This window comes from Ciconia boyciana, chromosome 2 (genome assembly GCF_034638445.1).
Source record: "Ciconia boyciana chromosome 2, ASM3463844v1, whole genome shotgun sequence".
NCBI lineage: Eukaryota > Metazoa > Chordata > Aves > Ciconiiformes > Ciconiidae > Ciconia > Ciconia boyciana.
Window position 1 is genome coordinate 162,675,252 of NC_132935.1, and position 27,601 is coordinate 162,702,852.

A 27,601-nucleotide genomic window follows, 5' to 3' on the forward strand; every position below is an offset into this window, starting at 1 on the left:
AGCCCAGAACAGAAAAAAAGAGAGTTATGACATTATTTTCTATAGTTATTTACAATTAATTTAATGCCTCCATGTTGAAGTGTAGGAGTTCGACATCTGTTTCACTTGACTGGCTATATTCTAAAGCGTAGTGAATGCTGCCATCTAATGGTATCCGATCCCTGAACAAAAGCTGTTGGCTCATTCCAGCTCACACCAAACAGAATAAATAGTTTTCACCTCGAAAGCATCACTATGCACCGCAGGCACAAAAGCAATCCAAGCTGGACAGGAGTAGGTCTCAAGCAGACCCACCAAGTCTCTCTGCATCCCGCTGGCCGGTGCTGCTGACACCGAGTGCAAATTTCTGAGTTATCCTAAGAGGTCTGCAGACCTTCTTTGTCAACTTTTTTTCTGAACAAAACCTGCTTCTGGAAGGAATAAAGCTAGTTGAAATTGTACTGTATTTGAACTCTTTAACTCTCAGCTTTCACGTGCATTTATTTGTCCTACAAATAGCTTGGATTTTACTGTATCTGTCATAATTTAATAGTATTAGAAGGGAAACGACAGAAAAATTGAGTAATTACCTTATTGTTCCTGATATTCTTGGCCTGAAAATGCTAAATCTTTTCTGATTCCCTGTACAAAGTAAAACATTTTCAGTTTTCTTGTGGTAATAGGTAGCTATTTTTGGAAAATTATATTACTGTGGTTCTACCCCTCTAATAACAGATTATGTCTTGTAATAAACTGAAACTGAAACTGTAATAAACTGAAACTTAGAAAACAGACAAAAACGCATTAAGCATCTGAACTCTTTATTGAAGAACCTAAAATAGTCCTATTTCATTAGCAGTTCTGAGGCCACCATGACACTTCACCTGACCAACCTAAACTGCAAAAATACAGTAAAAGTAATATTAATACACATTGTTCATACACATTTTATTTTTCAGAACCAATGAAATAAATACTTCCTCTAACTTTAATAAATGTTGTCTCATAAGATATACCATGAACTCCTTTTCAGATTACTAAGTGATACTTTCTATGACATTTGGATGAAGTATAATAATGAAATTTTATGTACAATAATTCTTAAGGTATTCCGGAAACAATACCTCTTGCATAACATCCTTTGATTTTGGTAACTATTATTATCACAATTTTCATACACTGAATGATACAAAGAACAAATTATACACAACTTTCAAGCACAGACACCTGAAGATGATATGTTACATCCATTTAGGTGCATGTGTAAAGACACCTCAAAAATTCTTAAGCATAAACAAATCCACCCAAAGGCACTAGGAGGAAGATGGTCCCAAACAACAGAGAAATTAGTGGCTGATTATACTCAAGTGTCTTGAGTGAGCTTTTTTACAGAAAATGCAGTAATCATTTAAGTTTGCTACAATAACCAATTTTTCAAACCAGGCTTTATCTCTAAAGAGATATACATTGTTCTACAGCCTTGTGTGCTTATAAATCATATTACACTTACAACTGATTTTTTAGAGATTTCTTCTGTAAATACAGAAATATGAAGTAATACAAAAAATGACAGTTGTAAAAATTAACTCACCTACTCCAGTAGCTGAGGAAAAAAATTCCATGGTTTGATTTTCCTCTAATATTTATGACATAGTTGTTCAAATCTTAATTGTTTTAAGGAACACTTGCAAACTGAACAATCACAATACTTAAAGGCTACCATCATTATTCTAAATTTAGAGTATTGTGCTCTGGAATCAAAATACTTTCTCCATCTGAAAATAATTGATATCGGTTTAATCAAAAATGCTGCAGCCTGGGGAAACCTTATGTGTCCATGTTATCGCTATCTGTTTCAGCAATACCATCATAAAATAAAGGGAGAGATATGGAAGATGTAGTCGGTGATTTATCTAGCTTCCTACCATTATTTTCATTAAGCATTGATGCAATAAGACTTTCCTTCTCATGTGTTTCTTCTTCAAAGACAGCACTGTTACAATGTTTATGACGGTATAAGAAAGCTTTATTTTTAAAAGAACGCTGCATCAAATACCTTCTGAAGGCCCTTTGAATAATAAGAGCCGATACTTCCTCTTGTTTTCTTTTAAGGGTAGTAGTAATTGGCTTGTAAGAAAGTTTAGATGGATTGGCAGCCATAAATTTTTCTTCCATGTGTAATTCGAGACCATCCAAATGCCCAGATTCTCCCAAGACCCTTTTAGTGAAAGCAAGCAAGATATCCAAGCAGTGGATCTTATCTCCACTAACTATAGGGAGGTCCATGGATATAAGCTGAATTTTATTAGGCTTTGGAATGCGTAAGGGTTCTGCCAGAGCATCTGCAAAGTCTGAAAGAGCAGAATATTCAATAAACTGTGTTGCCTGAGGATCAAATCTTCCCCAGGTCTCATAAAACATATCAAAGTCATCCTCACAAAGAGGATCTGTGCTTTCTTCAGTGGCAACACTGAAGTTCTCTAAAATGACAGCTATGTACATATTTACAACAATGAGAAATGATATAATGACATAGCTTACAAAAAATAAAATACCAACCTCCTTATTTGTGCAATTTTTTTTCTGTTCACCTGTTAAATTTAAGTTGGGAGCACATGAATCGGATCCTTTTAACAGAGGGACCAAAAGACCATCCCAGCCAGCTGATGTTGTAATTTGGAAGAGACAGAGAATGCTACTATCAAAGGTTTGAAAGTTGAAAAGGTCATCAATCCCACCTTCCCAGCCAAGACAGGCAAAGTTTGTCATGCCCACAATGGCATAAATGAACATAACCAGAAAAAGCAAAAGACCAATGTTGAACAGTGCAGGAAGAGACATCAGTAATGCAAAAAGAAGAGTTCGAATTCCTTTAGCTTTTCGAATTAATCTCAGGATTCGTCCAATTCGTGCCAAACGAAAGATTCTCAAAAGTGTAGGAGAGAATGAAGTTCGAAAGCCTTCAGAAAGTCCAATACCTTTGAAATTAAAAAGAAAACAAAATGTTGTGAAGCCGTACCAGTGAAATTCCCTATTTATGTCCATTTTGTTATATTCTATGCTTCAGCTGTTGAAAGTAACATTGATCATATTACATCACTTTCAACAAAAACATTATCATCAATACTGTAATTGCTTACAAAAGAGCTTAGGAAAAGAAAGACAAATTGTAATACCTTTAAATATTAAAAAGTTATCAAGATTATATATGTATAGTTTGGAAACTGCATTCTCCCAGATTTCTCTAATTCAGGGGATGGAATTACACATTGCTCAAGTACTTAAAAAATCCTTTTAAATCCATTCAGCTCCTGTGCTGGAAGTTATGGGGCTTGTCTCCTAGCTGCCATCTGATTGCTGCTTCTTCTACAGGCCTAAGCCACATGCTAAATGTGAGACTTTAATTAATGCTTGGTACTTGAATGAGATCAGAGCAGAGCAAGAAGAAAGTAAAGGAAAACTGTCTTTCAGTATTGGTCCTCCCTCACACCTCTTTCTAGGATCCTACTACCAGAGTAATGAGTACCTTCAGCAATACAGTAGTAATGTAAATGATTACAAACAGAAGACTTAAGAACTTAGCATTTTTCTGGGTTGCATGCGATAGCAAAGGGGTACTGTGCTTAGGGATGAAGCAGAGACTCAGATCAGTTTTTCTCTTCTGTCCTTTATTCTGTGATATATCCTGAGCCTGAGCAGGAAGCACAGACCAAATAAACTATACCAGAAACTAAAGGTATATATGACCTTTTGTAGAGGAAATGACAAGCATCTAGTCTTATTTGAAAAGCAAAACAAAACCAAGCCAATTTTAGTAAGACTTTTCACAGTCACAAATAGTGGCCCAGATTTAGAATGGTGCTGAGCTTTCCTGAGCTTTCTAAATCAGCCCTCAGGATCCGCCTTCTTAAAAGAAAGTCTTGGAAAATGAAATAAATCTTTCCCATTTTTCATACAAATGTATTTTTAACCTGAATTTATTTTTACTATGAAAGCAACAGTTAATGTGATTACATGTAAATCGAAAGCATAAAAACATTAAGACAACACTTTAAGTACAATAGCTTAGAAAAGATGTTACTGCAAATTCCTATTCTGTTAATTACTCAATAAAACTCATACTTAAAAAAAAAATTGAAAACTATCCATTTACTTCTTAGTACTCTGCAAAAATATAAGGGAAAACAAAAATATATACTTTTAGAAGGAATCACTTAGCATACGGTTTGAAAAAGTACAATGGATCTGGAATTTATGAGATATATGTAAGTGGTTACTTCATACTGAAATTTGGCTGGCATTGGTAAGACGCATTACGTGATCTAATAACGATTGATACTTACTAACTAGTGAAAGGACCACAACAGCTAAATCAAATATGTTCCAGCCACTGGTGAAGAAGTAATGTCTTAGGGCTAGTATTTTTATGACACATTCTCCAGTAAATACTGCCACAAAAAAAAAGTTGATTTTATTAAGAACATCCCTGATGCTGTTCTGGTTATTTTCTGCCATCATAATGACCATATTTAGACAGATGAACATCACAACGGTAATGTCAAATGCTTTGTGCGATACTATATCAAACAGTAATCCTTGGAACACATTCTGTGGAGAGAACGAGAAGAACTGCTTAATGCTACTTCTAAGATCTAGGCTACATTCAAATATTAATCAGTAATTTGTGCTTAGAAAGAGAATTTAAGAGAATATAAATTTAACAATAAGGTACTAGAAGCATTTTTAGGTGATTTCTTTAGATCTCCAAAGAAAACACTCGGTACTTGGCTAAGTATTTTCAGGTATCATGCAACCACATTTCCTTAGAAAAAAATTATACAGCAGGAAAACATTCAGAGTACATTGTGATTGCTCTTTTAATAGAAATACTTATCGAAGCAGGCATTTTAGGACATTTAGGATAATTAAAATGTCATAAGCAAGAAAAACTCTGAATAGTTACTGTGTGAAGCCAGGCCTGGAATGAAATTTAAGAAACTATAAGAAATAAAGCATAAGATTATTTAAAAGTAAATAACAGCCATGGGGCATGCACTACTCACTATTCATTCTCACCTGCAATAATCCAATCTAGTTGCAGAAGCACTATCATGCAAACTTAAGTAACCAAGATCATGTTATGAATAGCAAATACTTAATATGAACCTTTATAAATAGATTGTACATTTGAATAGGTGATAAATAGGCTGTAAATTTCCTTAAACTAACATCCACAAAGAAAGACTGCATTAGATGGAATTAAGAAAAAGAGGGGAAAATGAAAATACTATATTGAATGAGGAAGATGATGGGCTCTAACATGAAGTTTATTTCCAGATGACTGCCTACTGAGTTTAAATATGGTCACTATCTTTATATCTTCTATCATACTCTACTTAAGATGGTCTCACCAATGGTCTTGGGATGGGTTTTTGAGGTTTCTTGGATCCAAGTTTTTTTAGGGCATTATAGTACTTTTTCTGTTCCTCAGTCAAAAATAGATCTTTTCCACCTAAGTAAAGGGAAAGAATACTGTTGTTCAGCTGAAGTTTAAGCAGTCAACTAAATAAACACCAGCAAGTTTATGTAAAAAAACATAAGTTACATCTGTCATGAATGGGATCTAAGGGAGCACAGAGACAAAATGTGTCTTCACCATTTCTCTTTTTCCCCTTTTTCCTTGAAAAGATGTACTGCTAAAAGCTGACCAGGGTTTGATCCTGAAAATCTAGTCTAGGCAGTGTTCCTGAGTCAGTTTCCTCAACTGTGAGAGCCTTTCTGAAGTTTTAAAAATCTATTTCATATTTTTAAAATTACATAAGACTCATCAACAAGTAATATACTTTCTTGTTATACTTTTGGGAAAGGTAGAAACATAAGTATATTGCTAGGCTAGCAAGTAAATGAAGGATTATGAATAAGCACTTTGGGACCAAGTTCTGTGGGGGGTTCCTGATAATGAATTTCTGGTACTCATCTTACTACCATCTGTGCCACCTGTGTTACTTAGCAATCACTTTGAACCAAGTATTGAGGAGAAGCCACTCATCATAAAAGCATTGAATGATAGCATTTCGTAAAACAAACGTAACCATGTTCAGCAGGGCATCTGGCAAGACCTCCGAAAATTCAGTTTAACTTCACTATATGGAATCTCAATGAAAATCCCCAAGAAGCAGCAAAGTGAAAAAGAAAAAATGCACGCTTACAGCATGTGCTGAGAAAAGAAAGAAGTGTTATGTCCACATTAACTTCTACTAAGTGTTCAGGCTCATAAGCTACTTAACCAGCATTGTTTCCATCTGTGGGGATTATTATAACTGGGACTTTGTTATAAAAGGAAATTATTATAGTGAAGTTGGACTGTTGTTCCTCAACCCCTACATATCCTTTCTCTGTTCAAATGCAGAGAGCAGAAGAATTTCTTGTGGGCCTTATTGCTATCTATCTCTACCAAAGGCAGTAATTCTTCGACACTTGGTGTATAAGTCAGGCTATGGAAATAATAAATGGCTCCTGTAGAGATTCTGTCTGCCAAATGTGAACCTTGAAATTGTAAACCTCCTGTTGGGGTCTGCATTTGTGGTATTTTTTTAATGCGCAAGATGCTTATTTGTTTTAAGACTTCCAAGTGGATTAATTGACTCAATTTCCCTTGATATTCTGGATACTTTAAGCCCCTAAATGAACCAGGGAGAGAACTCAATTGACAAATAAACTTGGCACAAAGAAGCTGAAGTATACCAGGGAAGGCTGACTGTTGCTTTTCTTTGGTTGTTGCATTTTCCATTCTAAGATTTGGCCTTCCATTTCTTACTGAATAAAAATAACAAGGAATCTAACAACTATGAGGAGAAAAGTGGAAGAAGTCAGTGCTTCATGGGCTTTCAGAACCCTTAAAATTTCTAAGACAGCCTCTTCCTGGGGCCACAGCTTGGATCTCAATGCACAAATTTTTAAAAACCCCAGTAAATTAATCTGTAGGGCTACTTTATTGATGACGGGATTTTTTAAACATATCTAGTTTTAGAAGAAGTTCTGATTAACAAGATCTTTTCAAGTTTCTTTACCAGGAAAGCAGTGATTACTTCTCCCACGAGCAGTAGTGTTTCTTGATTACCCTTATCACAGTTGTTATGTGTTTACTCTCAGCAAAAAGGGTTATTCTGTTCTCCAAAGTAAATCTTCAAAGCAGAAGAAAAGAATTCCACTCTCCTGTAGCAAAGTCTATATAACTTTTTTTGGCTTCTCTTTTCTAAAACTACCCACTCCTTCCTCCTCATCCTCCTCCTTAGAACACATTAAGGACTTGGCACAAAAATAGAATTTACAGGTAAATTACTAAAAGTTTTGAGGAAAAGGGGACTCCTATTTTCAAAACTTGGTATCTAAATATTATTTTAAATTTCTCCAGTCAAATAGTTATCTGAAAATGTTAGACAACTAGATGTCAAACTAGCATTCACTTAATCAAACTGGGATTACAAGAGACCCTGAATTAGCTCATGTAGTACTTATCTTTTTCCTTTGTTGGTTAAAATTGCTGATAACCACTCCAATGAAAAGGTTCAGCATGAAGAAAGATCCAAAAATAATGAAAATCACAAAATACATATACATGGCTAAGAATGCTTCAAACTTTGGCTGTTCATCTATCTGTTAAAAAAAATCAAAACAGAAAAATAATATTGGTAAAAATCAGATAATCACAGCTTTATCATTTCCAATTTATAATAACAAATCTTTTTATTGTCAGGAGGAATAAATTATTTCTACACATTTAAAACTTTATTTAGAGGTACAAGTACAACAACTGTCTTGTCCTGTCTTGTTACTGTTTGTAAAGGTAATTACAAAGATATATAGCCAAATCCAGCTCTAGCAAATTCTTAACTAATAGATAAACAGTTCCAATCAGAAGTGATACTGTGAATGCCTACACTAGAAAAACAGCTCAGACTAAACATAATGGTGAACCGCCATCCCCTTGAATGCTATCCCAGACAAGAAGCAGTTTTAAAAAGCCAGCTCACTATGATCAGGCCTACAAGGAATGATCTTGTTAATTAGCAGCTATTTCACTACATTCAAGAGTACAGCACTTGAATGAATAAGGAAAATGCAAATTAAATTAAACAGAAAAGTTTAGAGAACATAGAGAAACAACACATGGAAATGGGGAAGAAATAGTAAGGATGTCAAATATAGGGAAGAAAACCTCTAGAAATAATGGCTAAACATGCATGTCATTTTAATGCTACTGTACACATTTAAAAAAGAAGGAAATTTGCTTCAGAGGCACAGTCCCTCCAAGACCTTCTACAGTAGGTTTTTGTGTGGTGTCACTCTATTTTGACCAGTTTTATTTTGTCTAAGTTCCAGATATTTTGCACTCCAAGGATTATTGTTTCTCTGCGTAGTTTGAAGCATTCATCCGCTTGTATTTCCGACTTGATATTGCAAACAAAGCTGAAAAATGAATTGTATGGCTAGAAAAGGAAAGAAGGGAAAAAAACTAAAATTTCATTTTAGTGACGTACCTTACGTGAATCCACTGCTGCATACATAATATCCATCCAACCTTTAAAAGTTGCCTGAAAAAAATGCATTATTAAGGTTACTATCACTAAAATAAAAATAAATTTTAAAATAGGTAGAGCTAATATAAGAGTTCTGGAAAAGTGAACAGTGTGCTATAAAAAAATGTGCATCACTTCCAAAGATCTGCTTGGAAGTATGATTCACTGGAGTTCAGTAAAGACAAAAAAAAAAAATTTCCTGAAAAGAAGAAAAAATTGCCATGAATCCTGTGAAATACGTTTTAATGTTAAGTCTTGTTAAATTGAAATTTTTGTAAATTCTCTGCTTTTTGAAAAAGCAGTAAAAGTTTCAGCTTAACTAGCACATCTATCCTAAAAGGATAAAAACAATTTCTAAGAAAACAGCAGACGATTCCTTCCTGCAATTTTTAGCAACTCTGCAGAATCCTAAGACACTTTGGAGGATACAGGGCAAAGACCTTAATCTAGAAAAGATACAGGGATAACAGCCACTTTTAAAAATGCCTTTCTCTCCTTTGTTCTGGTATTAGAGAGAGCAATAAATTAGCATCCCAATACTTCATGACTTATATAATAGAAGAAAATATATAAACAAACTGCATCGTGCTTTTTCTTTCTCATCCACTCTGAACTAACTTTTTCTAAAGAAAATGAGAATAACTTTAAATTAAACGTGCGGACTATTTCAGGCTTAGTATGTTAATCGAAATTAAAACAAAATTGAAAAGCCATGAAAAACAGTGCTTGATTTTAACACAAGGTTGCATATGCTAAAGTGTTCTTTAGGAGGAACTGAGCAGCTTACAGGTAAGAAAAATATTTATGGAAGCTAAAAAAAATCCCCATTTTCAGCGAGATAAACAGAAGCATAGTGGTGTCCCATGGTTGGGCTGCTCAACACATTTACCTGAAGAAAACAAAACTGAGCACGTTTTTATACAACTTACCACTTGGAGAAGAGCCAAGTATCCCATCCCAACATTATCAAAGTTTACATCATTATTCGTCCATGTTCCATTATAGGAAGTACAATTATGTTTGTTATCAATTAGACTGATATCTCCTTTCTCGAGTGTGCATTTCGAAAATTTTTTTCCAAGTAATTTTACTCCTGTAATGTTAAACAGGAGCCAGAAGACAATACAGACGAGCAAAACATTCAAGATTGAGGGGATAGCTCCCAAGAGCGCATTCACAACAACCTTAAATAAATAAAATGAATGAAAGAAATGAATTATTCACATTCAATAGAACACCTTCCCAGAAAACTACTTATTTTTTCTTCTTCTGTATCTATTGCAGATTCTCACCCATAAAAAAACTAGTAGATGACAAATTTAAAGCCCGCCTTCAGCCCAACTTCGAGCTTGTTTTAACATGTAATTCTGTGGTATCTATCTTGCCTTTTTGAGGAAGGAAGTAAAACAAATGGCAACCAGAATTATCCTTTGGTAAAAGAAATACATAAAATAAGATTATGAGTCTGTAGTAGCTATCAGATCTAAAAATCAGGTATAGGGGAACGGGTTGTATGATCTGCATTTACTACAATATCATAAATAACCCTCTCTCTTATCTTGGAGGAGATTTGTAAGAGAACAACAGCTTGCTCTCCATAACAAAACAAACCTCACCCAATAATCACTGTCAACTGACTGCACACAGTACATAAAGTAGAGACGTTTGGCTTCCAGAAGACTGAGTTGTTTTGGTCAGCACTCTTCCTTCATTTAGGCTTGCTTGAGGACAAGGTGATAAGCAGTAAGCCTCTTCCAGATATGGTACCCATGAAAATGGGATTCCAGCTTTTGGTGTCTGTGCTGGTGACATCAAGGCACCTGACACAAGCAGTGATAAGAACTCATATTCACAAAGCCAGCACGGTGATGCTGACAGGCAGGACCACGCTTGTTGCCAGTGGGAATTTGAGGACTATTATCTATTTCTTACCACCATTCTTCACCACTCTGTCGTGGGGCATAGTGAAAAATCTGTCTGGAAATGTTTAATTGCTATCATTATGAGAAAATTCTGAGCCTTTTATCCTGGCCTTGGCTAATATCTGTATACTAGAAGTATACAGAATGAAGCACGTTGGAAGGAGCCTCTGAAGATCAGCTGTTCCAACATAGACCAAATTGCTCTGCATCTTGTCCAGTCAAGTTCTGAAGTTTTCCAAGGGTGGAGATTCAACAACCTCTCTGGAAAATCTATTGCAATGCTATACACCCACACTGTCGTCTTTTTTCCAGGATAGCTAACTGGAATATACCTCACAGCCAACTCGTTCTCTCTCATTTTCTCACTGTGGGCCTACCAGAAAACATTAGTTTCATTTCTTGTGTAACCTCCCATTAAGTAGTTAAAGACAACAATTAGATCTCTTATCTAATTAGATCCCAATCAGATCCTCCCCTTAACCTTCTCTTCTCCAGACAGAACAAGTTCCATTTGCTCAGCGTCTCCTCTCCAGTCCCCTGACCATCTTGGTGGCACTTTGCTGGACACTCTCCAGTATGTTAATATCTTTCTTACACTGGGGAGCCCCAAACTAGACACAATACTCCAGATTCAGTCTCACAGATACCAAAACCAGAAGAGTGAATTGCCTCAATGTGCTGGCCAGACGTGTGGTAAAACAGCCCAATACGTGGTAGATCATCTTTGTTGCTCTGCTGACTCATGTTTAACACACTGTCCACCCCAGGTCCTTTTCTGCAAAGTTGCTCATTTCTCAGCGTGCCACAGCTACATGCGGTTATTCTGGCTCAGGTGCAAGACTTTGCATTTGCTTTTGCTGAACTTTCTGAGGTTTCTGCAGCCCATATCTCCAGTCTGTCAAGCGCTCATTGCAGAGCAGCCTTGCCCCCAGTGTATTAACTGCTCACCCCAATTTGGTATCACCTGTGAACTTGCTGAGGACAATTTCTACCACATTCTTCAGGTTGTTAATTAAGTTATTAAGCAGTATTGGTCCCAGGACTGACCTCTGAGCCACTAGTAACTAGCTGCCAGTTGAACTTCATTCTGATGATGTCTGCACATTGAACCTGGCAGTTCAGCCAATTTTCTGCCTAGCTTATAGTTCACCTATCCAGACCAGATATAACCAATATCTGAGACCACGGATGGCTCTTCTCTCCCTCAGCCATCTCATCATAGAAGATAATCAGTTTTGAGAGGTAAAAACTGCCCTTCCTAAATTCCCACTGGCTGTTTTTGATTCCTTCCTGTCCTTCACAGCTTCCAGGCTGCTCCATATCCATCCCGGGGCCTGAAGTTAGTGTCTCATCACATTCTGTGATCTAACATAGGTCAGATTTGCATTATACAATTTTTTACTTCTCCCCATTGACTTTAAAGATTCCAGATATTTTGCTCAGAGCAGCTTTTAAAATTGAGTTAGAAGAATCCCCTCTCCTATTAAGAAAATCCCACCCTATTTAAGCTTGAAAGGATTGTTTGTTATCTTTCATATCCACCCTGGAGAATCTGAAATGTGGCACATCAGCCTGTCTAGATAACTGTCAAGATGAGCCGATACAAGCACAGCAGTCTAAAGAGGGGGAAATATGAAAAGGAGTTACAAAAAGTGAACAGTTTCCACTGAAGCAATGAATTAATGAATCCATCTTTCCAGGTTCCAATTTCTTACCTCAAGCAATGAGAAAAAATTAAGAAAGGACTGTGGTCACTACATTTCTTATGCCATGAAGATTGATAAACTACAACTTTCACAGTACAGGTTTCTTCCTCACATTACAGTTTGTTTTCTGTAATAGCTGTATATATAGCTTCTTTTCTATTGACAAGTAATTAAAAATGGTTCCTATTTTTTCAAGCATATTCATTTTTTTCAGAAGATTTTGCCAAATACACTGGACGAAATTTTTCCAGGTCTAAGATAAACCAAAGAATGGGTTTCAGGAAAGTACAAGTCTAAAAAAGTTCTTGTTTAGTTTGTTCTGCAAATTGCACTGAAACTGGAAACACGGAAAAATGTTCCAATGTTCACATTACTATACGTAATAATTCCTTGTGGTAGCACATTGTAATTCAATATCCTTATTTCATTTGTATTTATAAATTTCTGTGAAAGTGTTAGGTGTTATTTTAAAATAACAACCATAAGATGTAAATAGGCAATCTGAACCATCTTAATGCCATCAAGTCCCAAAATAGAGATTCAAGTTGTAATTTTCACAAAAACTTCAAATGCGGCTGTTACAAAATATGCACACACACACCCCCAATATCCTTACCTTTATCCCTTCAAATCTTGACAAAGCTCGTAGAGGCCTCAATGCTCTAAGAGTCCTGAGAGATTTCAGGGCACTCCCAGAGGAACAAGGTGATGTGTCTTTGGAAACAGTATTTAGTCCCCAGGAAACAAATGACAGCTGTGTTAATTGAATTGAAACTGAGATTATTAAATGGTATACAAAAATTTATTTTATTTGTGTCAGTAGACAATCATAGGCTGAATGTTACAGTATTTTGGACCAGTAAGTCAAATGCAGAAAATACACATTCAAAGTTATCATAATATAATTTTACTTCATTGTTTCCTAATATTTTAAAAATAATGGAATTATTTCATTCTAATTTGAAACACTTCTTGACTTTTTTTTTTGCCTTTTATTTTTTTTCAAAACCAGTTCATATAATTTTCTTGGAATGCTAGTATATAACCACCAAATTGGTAACTATGGTAATTTCATACACTACAAGAGCAGAAAGGATTATTCAAATAATATACTCCCATTTTCTGCACAGTTATTCTCAGAAGTGTATACAGTAATTCCTTATCATAACTTAAGATGGTGATGTGGAAACAAAAATCATTTTTAATAAGATATCCAGTCTTCATTTTAATTTTTTGTAAGAGAGAAAATGAACTGAAAACATTAGAAAATTGTTTCAATCATCAGGGGTTTTTTTCACTGTTCATGATTTGCCTCTTCCTTCCTATTTGAATTTGTTGTCTCATTGCTAGCCATTGGATATTTTCATGCTTTTCCTGTGTTTTGGACAGCACTGCTACTAATATTACAGAACTGTAATTGCTAAAGTCATGCTATATATTCTTTGTAAATACACATAATATTATATTTTTCTGTTGAAATTTCCTAGTACTTCACAACTTTCAATGCTAACTATTCAGAGGCTATCAAACAGCTACTTTGACGTTACTGGAATTCAGCTGTTTAGATGTCCTTATTTTAAAATATTTAACTTCACTATCTTCCTGTGTATTTTTGACAAGCAAAAATATTTCATTTTTATATGGCAAGTTTATATCATTTAACTTTGTCTGAATCCGGAATAAATATGCATATATTGAATACTGCACTTCCTCCATCTCACTATTGAGGACTTCAGCATTTCTCTTTATTGCTATATAAAGGATTGTTAGGATTTCTCTGGTTGCAAAGCAAAACATACTTTCCTATGTCTTTAACTCTCTGGTAAATGATTTTTCCAACAATACTTTTCAACTCCCTTTACCCTCTACATTTCGTCTCCTTTAAGGAAGCAATCCCTTTACCCTCTACATTTCGTCTCCTTTAAGGAAGCAACTCTACTTTTTTCTGTTTCTAAATGCCAGAGCTGCCAGGAGCTTCACATTTTTCCATCATCTTAATTAATTTATTTTAGTTTTATTTCTGATTGCTAATTGCACTCTCTCTCTACGCTCGAAAAGATTTTTATAACCAACATCGTCCTCAATGATAGTGATACCCAATAAAACTTTCTTAAGCAACTTCTGATTATTATTTATAATTTCCATTTAAATTTGTCCTAAAGTCTCTTTTGATTGCAATTTTTTTCAGCTTTTGGAAACTGCCTTTAACACTTGTGTTTATTCATAATCAGATTTTACAGGTAGTTCTCTATAAAGAAAACATCAAAATTCAAAGTGTAAGACAAGCTGAATATAATACTTACACATACAATGATGAAGTCAAGCCAACACCAGGCATTTGTAAAATAACCATGCAAACCGTAAGCTACCCATTTCAGAAGCATCTCCATTAAAAAGATGTAGGTAAATATTTTATCAGCATACTCTAGGAGAATTTTCACTTTTTTTCTCTCCTGCAGGTGAATATCTTCAAATGCCTGGAATTTCAGAATTCAGTTTTAAAACAGTTCAGTAGTTTTATGGAAAATTATTTTAAAATTGCACAAGAATATACAGTTTGGCTTATTATAACCATTTCATGGTTGCCCATAATTTATGGGCAACCACCATTTAGTTTTATACTTAGAAGTAAAAATCGAAATTGTAAAATAAGTACAAACTAATTTTCAGGTTGGTTGAAAAATCACATCCTTTCAGTTGTTTACAGTCAACACTTCTTCAAAAAATATCTGATGAGGGTCAACTGTGGCTACCAAAAATCTTGGCTTCCCAAGTTAGTGGATAATTTTGAAGGAGCTGGTCTAAAATTCTTCATAATAAAGCTTGAATTAGATACATTAACCACTGTCTTTCAGACCTAGACCTTCCAAAGGAGTCATCTTCAGTCAGCTTGCAGAGTTGTAATACAGATATGAAAAAATATGACAAACACTTTATCTGGAACTGTTCATTCCTGGAGTTTCACATTTTTTCACCTAAACCTTGACATTACTTCGATGTCAGTAAGGCTTTAGGAAAATGTTTTATTGATTGCTGTAGTTTACATCATTGTTCGCTTGTGTTTAATATATTTGCTGCCTTGCTAATTTATTTTAAGTTTTTGATATTGCCAACCTATTCCTCATTCCTTTTAACACCTTGCATTATTTCCTCACCAAGCCTCTGGCAATGTCTTTATTCTTCCTTTCATCCATTTCTCCCCTACCTTATAGATCCATCTTCACTTCATTTCTCTTTTGTTGCCAACATTTCTAATGATCTATCCATCCATTTTCACCACCACTATTTCGCCCTTACAAATCCATGTCTGTCATTACTCCTACTTAAATTTTTTCTTACTTATGTAGATATATCAGAAGCCACCCTGTACCACACCCCTTCCCACACCCTGTGATTCCTAGACATAAATTACTCAATCTCCTCTTGTCTCCTTCTCTTTCACACTCTGTCTCAAGAGCTCAACATGTCTCTAGAGCACATCAGGGCATTTAACAACTTCCCTTTCTCTTATCCTCATTCAAATCTGTGTCCCCTTCTCTGATGTTGCCTCTGCAGCTGCTAACTTTGTCTTATTTCTTGCCATGAGACAAGAAAAAAAATTGAAATGAGAAGTTTAAGACTCTGCCCTCTCAAGAGGAATACACCATCTCACATCCTTCAGATGTTGGAACACAACATCTTTATTTATAGAAGAGCAAATGAAGCATAGAGAGATCAACTCATTTGCCCCAAGTCACATGGTTGTAGACTGTGACAAAGGTCAGGAACCAAACAGAGGGTGTCAAAACTTTAATCCATATCCCGTTTCAATCTATGTCAGCTCTTCACTTAACAGCTCCTTACCTGACTGTGAAATCTCTTATTTTGCTATTATTTTTTAATAAGTTCATTAACAGTCAACACCCTCTAAGGAACTAGCAGGCTGTGTTACATGGGAGACTGACCCAGATGGTCCACAGACCTTTGGTTCAGGGGAGCATGGTACCAAAGACACCTCAATGGTTTTGCAAGGATTAGCTCAGCTACAGCAGGCCTTAACAGTTACAAGTTATCACCAATCACATTAAATGATTAAATGTGTCTTGCAGAAACACCTGAGTGCCTCTGCTATGTGTCTCCAGTGCTCTGGGAGAAGATGATTATTTAAGTATTATAGCAGACCTGATTTGATCCCCTGTATTTATGACATGCTAAACCCAGTCTAAAAGGTCACCAATAAGGAGAAGCAGGAGCATAACCAGGTGTTTAGAACAAGTGAGACCTGAAACAATAAACACATGGAAAATCATTGCTGTGTTTCCATTTTATATTCTCACTGAAAAAATGCGGGGCAGAGATGCTCCTATGGACTCCTGCTCTGCAGTGTAAGAAAACAGTAACACTGCTTCTGGAGCTAAGTGGTCTTTGAAGCAGTGGTCATTCAATTGTGCTACAATTAGGAGAAATGTCTACAGAGAAGAGCTGTCACTGTGTCCACAGGACTAGTAATTTGACTGTGGGTAATTGAGAACTCCCAGCATTCATTTATACAAACCTGTTTATCATTTCCTACCTTTTTTCTGAGCAAGTTTGATAATTAGCATCGTCTTTTTAGTGTTTAACCTTGGCTACCTTGATTTCCATCTGCTAGTCAAATCACCTGTTCCTTAGCAGTGATGCTCTTTCAGACTTCTAACTACTAACTCTTCCTTTGCTCTGAGCACTCACCACGTACTTTTCTATGCATTCGTTCTATGGTCACCATCTCATTTAATTTACTTTCAAGCCATGGACATGCCTGATGGTATTGTATCCCTTCATTCTGGCTGGTTCAGGAAATTAATATCAGCAAACAACTTTATAAACAAACAGAAAATGGGTAAGTCCCTTTTTGCAAGAGGACAACAGTATCTTAGAAATGTGAAAGTTCTCAATACCACAATACATCTTTGATGAAAATAAATTGTTATTGTTTTGTTATTTTGCATCTGGATGCCAACTAGTTTTGTGTTCAACTTAGTCAGATCCTACAGTACATTAAATAATAACTCAGTTTCCTTCCTTACTTCGGTTTGGTTTACTCTTACTTTGGTTTACTCTTACTTTGGTACAGAGGAGCCCTCATGGGAATCCCAGGGAGTTCCCTTGGAGATTTTTCCACGGAAATTTTAAAGTGGACAGTTCAAACCTATGGTTCAGTGGACAACCTAAACTTAATGCACACAGAACAGATTTTATTTGGAAAATTCTGACATCTACCATACAGATCACTTTCACACTAGTTGGTTATATTCCTTCTACACTATATAATGTTTTATTTAACAAACTACTTTCAGTAGACTTAGTGAATATGTTTTCAAATCAAGTAAAACTTCCCTTATTCTTCAGTAGAAATGGATATAACCAGAGTAGCAAGGAAACATTAAGTCACCTACCAGTTTACAGCCATCTTCACTTTTAGATTCTGATTATCTTAATGTTTGGATGATTTTAAATCTAAACTTTTACTGAGAAGTTAGTCTGCTTTACAAATTTAGAAGTATTTTTTTAAGCTTTCCTAAGTAATTTCAGACCCTGGTTTTAGCCTCCTAATTAAGCACACAAGCGTGTGAAGAACTATGTTCCATGAAGAACTATGAAGAAGACTATGATTCCATATATTTAAATATCTTATCCAAGTGGGGGAAAGCCTTGTAACTTCTAAGGGATATGTTCTTTATACTCTTGTCTCTCCCTGGGGAAAGGAATGTGAGAGTAGAAGAAATAAATTAAATATAACAACATGATTCTTTTCCTTTACTGACAACAATCAATTAAAAATTTGAGAAATTAAATTGAATTTACCAGTGCTGCGCTGCTCAATATTATCATAAAAATTATAAAATTTTCAAACCAGCTATGTTTAACAATTCTGTAGCAGGTTTTTCTAAATTTCCACCAAGTTCTGCCTGGAAATTTAGTGATATCCACTACACAACATGGGAAACATTCAACACAACCTGAAAAAAGAAAGAACAGCATATTGGTTCCATGGAAAATGTGGAGACATGGAATCTAAAAAGTGTAAGATCTTAAAATGAACTTCTACAAACTATACAAAGAATGTGCTGTTTTACCTATGCGGTGATGCTGTGGCTGAAACGATCTAAAGCTAAAGAAAAGACAAAATTTGTAGGACAAAATAATCTCTTTTACTAGAGCGACTCATACATGGAAAAAGCAGAGAAGCTTTTGTGCCCACAAGCCTTTCTGCAGATGGGCTTGTGGGCACATAACCACCATTACTTCTGTCTAAGAAAGTTGCTTATTTTATTTTCTGCATTTATTCTTTTTGTTTTGAAAAGAGATATTATCTTACTAGTGGTTTAGTAAACTATTATTTTTACTGATTATTTCACTTGATTGCACTGCAGAGACATTACAATTACATTCTCTGTTCATTGTTTTGCACCAGAAACACAGTTCTTCATTAAACTGTAAAGGTAGTAGGATTGAACCATGAAAGTCAATGGAGTGTAATGGAACCATTCAGGCAATCAAGGGTCGGTGTCCACATTGGGATGAGCTGTACAGTCCTCTGAATTCCATTAGCTGTATTGACCGGATATTCATCCACTGTACTTGGGAGCTCAGACAAATTCAGTTGAATTGCCATTTAAGATACCAGGTACCAACATACATATCCTAACTGACCTCCAGCTGCTCCTTCAGAAGTGCTTTGAGTGCCTTTGCTCATATACAGATACCTACAGTCTGATGTCTCAATATAAGACTGAATCACACTCCAAAGATGGCATTTTGCTACCTAAACACAGGTGTTTAGAACCATTTTAGGCCTCTCTGGATATTCTACAGCTTCTGTCACAGTTCTGCCAGCTTCATGCAGTTGTCTTGCATACTCTCAGGCACCTCATACGGTACTAAATGCCTGGGTTCTGGCATCCCAACTCTGCTCCAGTCCTGTGCTGGCTTCAGGTATATTTATTTGAGTTTTATTTTTATAGACAAGTGTCTCAGCCAAAAGAGTTTCTGCCAATTTGGAAATGTTCCAAACAGATGTCTTTGAATACTGGTTCATCTGGCGTCACCACAATACATGAAAGATTCTTACTTTCTGCAAAACAGTCCTTAGGTAGGTGTGCCTTTTTAGGCTGGGAAAACATCTCCAGAAGAATAACTGGATCCACAGTGCTGGCATCAGAATAGCTACCAGTATCACATTTCTGCACAGGAGAAGGGCAAAGAAGAGAATTTATTTGCTTTTCATTACTAAGGTTACTAGATTTAAAATAAATGAAACTTACCCCCTCCAAAAAAAAAATAAATCTGCAGCGTATAAATGATCTCAACGTTGCTGAACTACCAAAATAAAATTACAAATAATAGGACAGAAAAGGCTAATCCCTACTCTTTGTTTCCATGGCTTTAATTTAATAAGTTTCTTGGTTTCTTCTAGTCATCTACACTGGACTTGCAGGAAGGAAAATGTTTAGAAGAGATTATATTATGCTACAACATTACTTTAGAGAAAACTCTGGTTTCTTCATGCCAATCCATTCCCTTTTCATTTTCAGAGATACAAACCATGTCTCAAAAGGCTTGAAGATGGGAAGGCCTAGCAGGAAAGAAATGTACATATGGTCTATGCATCTCAAAGAATTGTAGTTATTGGTAGGTAACCTACACACCTATAAAACTAAAGACAATAAGGAAAACAAGCATAAAGAAAAAGGAATAAAGCAATCTATCAGCCATAAAGTGTAAGTGCCCTGTATGACATGGAAAGGGAAGGTATGAGGACAGGGATAAGAATGGGAAGGCAGAAGAAGGGAGAACTGCCTCTGTTGACAGCCATGCTGCTCTACACTAACTTAAGGTCCTAGGGAATCTTCAACATAGACAAAAATGCAATTATTTAAATTCATGGGCATGTCAATATTTTAAATATTATTTTTTAATATAAATATAATGAAATAATGCATAACAAACAAAACTTCTGGCAACTTTATCTAAAACCAGAAAATGATAAAGTGGTTTGACTTTTGGAGGTAGTAATCTAGAACGTTGCTGAACTTCCATTTAATTTTCTGGGTCATGGGAGGCAAGCCATGATTCTTCACCTTTTGATGTGGAACTGTACTGTATTAGAATAAGCTAAGTTTCTAGACCAGAAAAAGTATGGTTGTTTTGGGAACCGTTTCTAGAGAATAAATTTTCACATCGAAGGATGACAGCAAACAGAATTATCTATAAAAATGAATAGTATGCATCAGATATGTTTAAAGTTAAGTGTGTTTCTTGATTAATTTGTTCACTTATTTTGTAGAAAATAATATATTCAGTTACACTGTTAGCCATGGCTGTTTATGAGAGACAAACCTCCATGCTTTAAACTATTATTACCTCTAGAGAGATGTACCATCTTCAGGTACATGGATTATACTTGCTACTCTTCGGAAAACCCCAGCTTGTCCTGTCATTGCTGAATGAGAGAACTGCTGTGGCAATTTTCATCTCTAGCATATTCCACAAGACAATAAAAGTTATAATTACCTCTTTTTGCTCTTTCTTTTGGTGTGTTTCTGAAAAACCACTTATAGTCTCAGAAGTCCCAGAAATCTGACTGAAGCCACTTGAACTCTGGCACTGCTCTCTATGTCTTAATCTGTCTCCCTGCATGAAATAACGCGAAACAGTTGATTTTCCACATTTTTCTTCCTGACAGTCATTCTTAAAAGTCAAAATTCTTTAACAGAATCTCAAGCATCCACAAAATTTAGCATGTTTGTCTTTTTACAGATAATTAAATGATATCCCTAAAAGGCAAGTAAAAAAATGGCTTCTTCCTCTATTTCAAATACTGTGGTCCTGTGGTTATACTGTGGAAACGTATAATTCCTCAACATCTACATTTAGCCCCCTGATGGATTCCTGCATCCAGTTCACTAAGTTCTGATGAACTGGCTCAGTAGCAACCTTTGCAGCTGGACCCCAAAACTCTCATGTTTCTAGTTACAGGCAGAAGAGCTAAGTGATCCCAATCAGCTGTCAGTCCTTTTGTCACTACAAATTCCAAGCAATATCAGATTCCACTGCAGCAGGGAAATAACTTCTGTCATCAAATGCTTATGAACAACATATTTCAAATAGCCGCAGATGATTCTAAGGTGATCAGCAATTTCTGCTTCTTTCAGAACTTGTCCAAAGATATTCCACTGATGATGACCAAAAACATAGAAAATGGATTCTACCAGTCCACCTAGACACTGACCATATGATAATCCATCCAAAAAAGGCACCTGCTTTTGACATTTCTGCCATGGCACAATACTAGGTAACTGCACTTTGAGCCCAAATACCTGTTCTGATAGATTTAAAATATGGTGATATCGCAACCATAACACAATTGACATTCATAAAATACAATCTTTCACAAGCTAATCTAGGTACAGTAGAGTCATCAAAGCCTGGTGTTCCACCTGAGCCTGCTGCTCACACATGTGGATGTGGTTTTTAGATGAGCTAAACCCCATACTGCCACAGGCTTACACCATCACTTTTACCTATGAAGAAAAAAAGCACAGTTGCAACATCTTAGAAAAGCTCATTCCTACTTGAATGTGGTAGCTCAAGAAATAAGCAGAAATGAATAAAAAGACTTAAATGAAAATCATAAGCTACTTTCTGTAAGAGGCTTTCTGTCTTGCTTTATGTGAAGAACCTGCAAAACAGCTCATTCTTCTGTTGTATAAGCCAGCTTCTATTGGTACTTCCTTAGTACAGGTCTGAGAAGGGTTAACATTTTTTTTGTTCACCTTCTGACAAAAGATTGCAGGGAAGGTATATTGGAATCTGCTGCTTCTTATTACTACTGCCTGTGAATAAGGCAGGCTTCTGAAGGAAATTAACCTGAGGTCCTTGGGTGCTGAGCTGAGCTGAAACTACTCCTGGATGTTTCATACACAGCTGCAGTACTGTCAATGGGCTAAAAGGTATCACCCTTACCTTCTATAGGCAAAAATATTTATACGGGAATAAGAATCTCAGAGGATGATCCAATGATTCTGAACTAAAATGCATTCATGCAGACAGATCATCATACTCAAACCAGCATTCATATCCTTTCTAAGCAATCACATCACATATAATAAAAGTAATGGTGCTGTCACAAACAGAATTTCATTAAGACACATCACCCTCCTCAAAGGAAAGTAATTGGGTAAAATTCCATTTTGTTAAAAGTATAACACATCATTAGAGAGAAGAAAAGAAAGCAAAAATAAGGGAAAAAAATCAAGAAAGCAAAATGGGAGAAAACACGAAGTGCAAAAGCGGGCAACATACAAGTAATATGGACATGCAGCAAGGACATTACTGAATGTAGTGAGGACACAAAGGGTTTAATTCAGTTGCTTGCCCTAAACTGCTTAGTATCTGTTAAGATACGTAGTAAGACATACACGTGGCATAGTTAAATACAGCACAGGTTCTAGAGGAACTGATAAGTACCTTTTTGGAGGTGCAGTTAGAAGCCATATGAGATAATCCAGTACCTCAAATGGCATGTGGCATCTATGAGGTGAGTAGTATGTGGAATCTTGAGACTCAGATATCGAAATGGAGTAATCTAATTGTGGCTGATACCTAGTGTCATCTGAGGTATTTCTACATACCCCTGGCCTCCAGATGCCAAAAAGGGTTTCTATAGCTCCTGTATCTGTCTGTCACATCCACATGGGACTGGCACCTGAAGTATCTCAAATATCCCTAAATGCCTATGTACAGGCAAATGAATTGCACCATTATTGACTATCATGGCAGTATAAATGCCTCACTCACATGCAGAAATCTGTATTTAGGTATCTGTATTTACGTGCCTAAGACTTGAGCTTAATCCTGCCCAACACAACAAAATCAAGAGATATAAAGGGGAGTCCAAAGTATCATAGAGGTGAATAGGGGATTAAAAAAACATTAAGAAATTATTTTTTTAAGGTAAAGCTTTTATTTGCATTCCCTTTGGTTTCCATGCAACTGAGAAGCAACATATAAGCAACACAAGAGGCCTGCCTTCCAAAAATTCCTGGTGCCATCTGTAAGGCAAAGGAGACAAAAAGAAAGAATGTCTGTCTTGATCAAATTTCATTTAGCAATTGACAGCAATAAATGGAAACAAAACCGACAGAAGCAGAATTATGGCTATCAATGAGGAGAATGAAGAAAAAGGGGATATTCAACATCTCTTATGGAATAACTAAGACTATTTGGTAGCTCTTAAATTTTGAAGCTACTAGAAGAACAAAGAAAGTAAAATGGCAGAAATGACAGAAGGGATAACATTTACTGTTGAGTCTTCGAGATTATATTTACAGATGCAAGTTACAATAATTTTTCAAATATTAATATTCCTCACCTGTTTTCTGTATTCTGTTTCTGTGCATACACTGTAATCATCATCACCTTCATCAGTGTAAGTCTCTGCTACTGCAATGGGAACACAGGTACTACGACTGGTTAAAAATTCTTCATATTTCCTTGTTATTGAGGAACTCTCTTCAGTATTGTAATACCCAATGTCAAAGCAATTGTTGTCTATAACCTTTCTGACATCTGTCATGGCATAGTTATTTTCCTCTATGTCTTTGGTAGAAATTTTCACCAAAGTCTTCTTTTTGGCTGTTGTTTTGAGGCTTCGTTTCATTATTTTGCCACAATGATCCAAAATTCTGTCTTTCACAGACTGCAGGCCCTTGTGAATGCGTGCAATGGCAATCTGACATTTAGTCATTTGTCCAGTTTCCTCTTGTCCCACTGAGGAGTCAGTACTGAATGAACTCAGCAGCAAGGCAATGAATAGGTTGAGCACCTTAAAATAGTTAAAGTAAGTTGGAGACACTACTACTACTAACAGAAAAGACATTTCAGAAAACCCTCCTTAGATAAAAAAATTTCTATCTCACTTTCATCAACCACTGCAATGAAATGATTTACTATTACACTGAAATATCAATATAGTGTGATATGGCTCCTTCTGGAAGGAAAGGCAGGAGAAAAAGGAAGGAAGTGAGGCATGGGTATATCAATTATATTTTCACATGCTCTGATGTCCGTAATGTACGAGGAGGTAAATACGTTGAAAAACAGCAGGCAAAGATGAATTTTAATAACACCACCATCAAAAAGGATCTGGTATAGACCAACAAACCAAGCAGATGAAAAAGATTTCATCTTCCAGTATATATACATTAGATTTAGTATATGTCATACAAACCAGAAAATCTGGGTACTGTAGACTTTTGATAATATAAGGGTAAGTTGGTAAGCATTAAAAGCACTGAACAGTTTGGTTATTTGATCCTAGCAACACAAAAGATGAAGAAATCAGACACCAAATTATCAAAAGCACTGCACTTCTATACTCTGGGTAGAAGGAATAATTTTGTGTATTTTGCTTAGCAGCTACCTCTTGTGGGAGAAAGAGAAAGACAGGGGCAAAGGAAAAAAAGACAGAAGAAAAACATATATTAAGTAACATCCAGAAAATAGAATAGTGTGAATCCTCTTCAAATGATGAAGTTTGCCTCAGAAAAAAAGATGCCAGTGTAACTAGATGCATTCAGTAGGGACTGAAAAATAGCTTGAAACTCACCACCAGGTTTCCTATCACCAGGACTAGCAAGAAAATGGGAAGACATAGCTCTTTTCCAGCCACTTCCATACATTCCCACATGGTTTCAATCCATTCTCCACATAATATTCGGAATATAATCAGGAATGAATGACAAAAATCCTTCATATGCCAGCGTAAATTCTCACTGGTGTTTATTTTATAGTAATATTCCTCATAATAATCGCCCAGAACCTGCTTTCCTACTACAGCAAAAATAAATACAGTGATAACCAAAACCAGAGTGAGGTTACCCAGAGCACCAACTGAGTTTAGAATTATTTTCATAAGAGTATTTAAGGCTGGCCAGGACTTTGCCAATTTGAAGATCCTGAGCTGTAAGTAAAACACAAGAGAACAATGTGAGTGGTGAACACTGCATAGATAGCACAGCGCACACAAAAACCAGACCCTGAATTTATCATGCTGTCTTTACTTCAGTAACATCATCATAATTCTTCCCCCAAAGAAAGGTTTTTAATTGTGCCTATCCAAAAGCTCTGTGCTTAAGCTCAGATGGTTAATGTTACTGAGAACAGAGAACTGCCAAAGGAAGCTTTCAAACTGTTTGTGCTAAGTTAGATATGAGCATGTGTAAGTCTATTAATGTTAATAGCAATAACAATAATAATAATAATAATCAAGTGACTTATAGGTACTTGGATGAGGCTTATGAAATGACTGCATTGTGGACTAAATCAAATGTAATCAGACAAAAATTGAAAAAAGAATTTTTTCTACCTCTCACCCAACGGACTTAAAATAGGATCTGAAAAGCCAGATGGGATCTATTCTATGCACCCTCATGAGTAAAAAGGACATTTTTTGTCAAATTAGCTTTCAGGGCTGTTAAAATCTCTCAGTCATGATACACAAGATGAAACAGAATTCAACTGAATTTCTAGGTGCGATGACTCTGAAAAGCTACGAAGAATGTTAGAAGTAATTAGTAAATTGAGTATTCTATATACACAGTAAGGATGTAAGCAAAACAGTAACATTATACATAGACATCTCAGAGCTACTCCTTTTCCCTAAGAGGGAGGAAAGCCTTGAGGAGAGCTAAAGGCCAAGTCTAAGCCTTGAGGAAAGCTACATTATTTTACAAATCTCAACTCAAAAGGAAAAGCTGTGAAGAAACCTTTGCTATCCTTAAGCTCATGAAAACACTCAGATAATATCTTTTCCTAATTGAAGATCTGGAACGTAGTTCAGCAATGCCACTGTACAGACCTAACAGGGAACCAGTGAACTCTCTGCTAGGTCAGATCCCCAAGTGGGTGCACTGTGCCAGAGGATTTGTAGTATCCAATATACACAGTATAATAAACATATTGAACATATTCTTTAATATTCATTTAATATTCACTTGAATTAAACATTCATGTTGGCTTACTATTTACTAAACAAAGAGAACTGATTTAGCAGATTCATCACTCAAATAATTTGAGGGTATTTCACTGTAACCTTTTACAAAACTATACAACGCATGTACTTTTAAAAAAGAATAAAGAAATAATTACCAGCCTGAAAGATGACAGATTTTCTTTAAAGCTTATTAGGCCAATCATAACAACTATGCTATCAAAAATATTCCATTTTTGCTGAAAATAGTTGTAAGGATCTAGAGCGATGATTTTCAAGATCATTTCTCCTGTAAAAATCAGGGTGAAGACCTAGAAAGAGGAAAAAGAAATTCAGCAAAAAGTCACTGAAAAAGTATGTGTCCTTATGGGACTGTTCCGGTATAAATATGGGGTTATAACTCCATATGCACTCTAACATAGACCTAACTTACCTTGTCACTTATAAAAATCATTTGTTGGTAATTGCACTGCATGTCAGGGTGCTCCAGAGCCATGAATAAGGTATTAACGATAATGCAAACTGTGATTAAGAGATCGACAAATGGATCCAAAATTACCAACTTCACCTTCTCTTTGATTACTCTCCATAATGGACAACAATTCCAAATTAGATACTTTTGAGCAAAACGTTTCCATAATGAAGGGCATTTCAGTTTTGACTCTTGCAGTTCTAAATGACAAAGAGGGAAAGTGACATATGAATAATCTTATGTGGAATTTCATAGTATGGAGAAAAAAAGCAGACAGTCATAGAAAAGATTGAAAAGAAAAATCAATCTCCTGTGAGCAGAATGGCATAATTGAAAAAAAATTGTTTCACTCATTCTACACAAACTAATCCCAGGCTATTCAAAGGTCACCATCAACAAATCTCCTAACTACAGAAACAGGTGATAATACCTAGCTCTTCATATGTTTATTATGCTACTGCAGGATGATAGAGGATCTGCATTACAGAGAAATAACTGTCTCTGGAAAAACTGAAAACTCGTTTCCTGTGAGTTGCACCTGTGCAATCACAGATGCAGCACAGGTTGCAAAAAAGTCCAGGATAAAATGAAGAAGGGCGTCCCCCATATCTTGGTGTCCATAGTTATGAATAGGGTTATAAGATAAGTCAAGTTGGAAGGGACCTCAGGAGATCTAGTGCAACCCCCTTCTCAAAGCAGGGCCAGCCATGAGGTCAGAGACTGCATAACCTGTTCCTCTGTCTGACTGTCCTCATGGTGAAAGCTTCTCCTTACACACAGTTTGAAGCTCTCTTCTTTCAATTTATGTCTGTTGTCTTATCTTCCCGCTGTGCACCACTGTGAAGAGTCTGGCTCCATCTTCTTGATAACATCTTCCTACACACTGGAAGGCTGATATTAACCTCCCCTCAAAACCTTCTCTCCAGGCTGAA

At 35.9% G+C, this 27,601-nt stretch overlaps 1 protein-coding gene across 1 annotated transcript in view; it reads right to left on the minus strand.

The window, feature by feature from the left end:
• Nucleotides 1-1,602: 1,602 nt before the first annotated feature.
• Nucleotides 1,603-27,601, minus strand: part of LOC140648562 (sodium channel protein type 5 subunit alpha-like) — a 64,573-nt gene continuing 38,574 nt past the window's right edge. Inside the window, exons 15-29 of the mRNA XM_072854777.1 lie at nt 26,631-26,869; nt 26,356-26,508; nt 24,815-25,168; nt 23,579-24,031; nt 20,719-20,838; nt 19,277-19,388; nt 18,010-18,164; nt 14,490-14,663; nt 12,803-12,940; nt 9,488-9,742; nt 8,520-8,573; nt 7,494-7,635; nt 5,391-5,491; nt 4,323-4,587; nt 1,603-2,957 (exon numbers count right to left, since the gene is read on the minus strand). Of these exons, the coding sequence (XP_072710878.1) occupies nt 1,807-2,957; nt 4,323-4,587; nt 5,391-5,491; nt 7,494-7,635; nt 8,520-8,573; nt 9,488-9,742; nt 12,803-12,940; nt 14,490-14,663; nt 18,010-18,164; nt 19,277-19,388; nt 20,719-20,838; nt 23,579-24,031; nt 24,815-25,168; nt 26,356-26,508; nt 26,631-26,869 (3,866 nt within the window). The 3' untranslated portion in view covers nt 1,603-1,806. The remainder of the gene's footprint in view (nt 2,958-4,322; nt 4,588-5,390; nt 5,492-7,493; nt 7,636-8,519; nt 8,574-9,487; nt 9,743-12,802; nt 12,941-14,489; nt 14,664-18,009; nt 18,165-19,276; nt 19,389-20,718; nt 20,839-23,578; nt 24,032-24,814; nt 25,169-26,355; nt 26,509-26,630; nt 26,870-27,601) is intronic.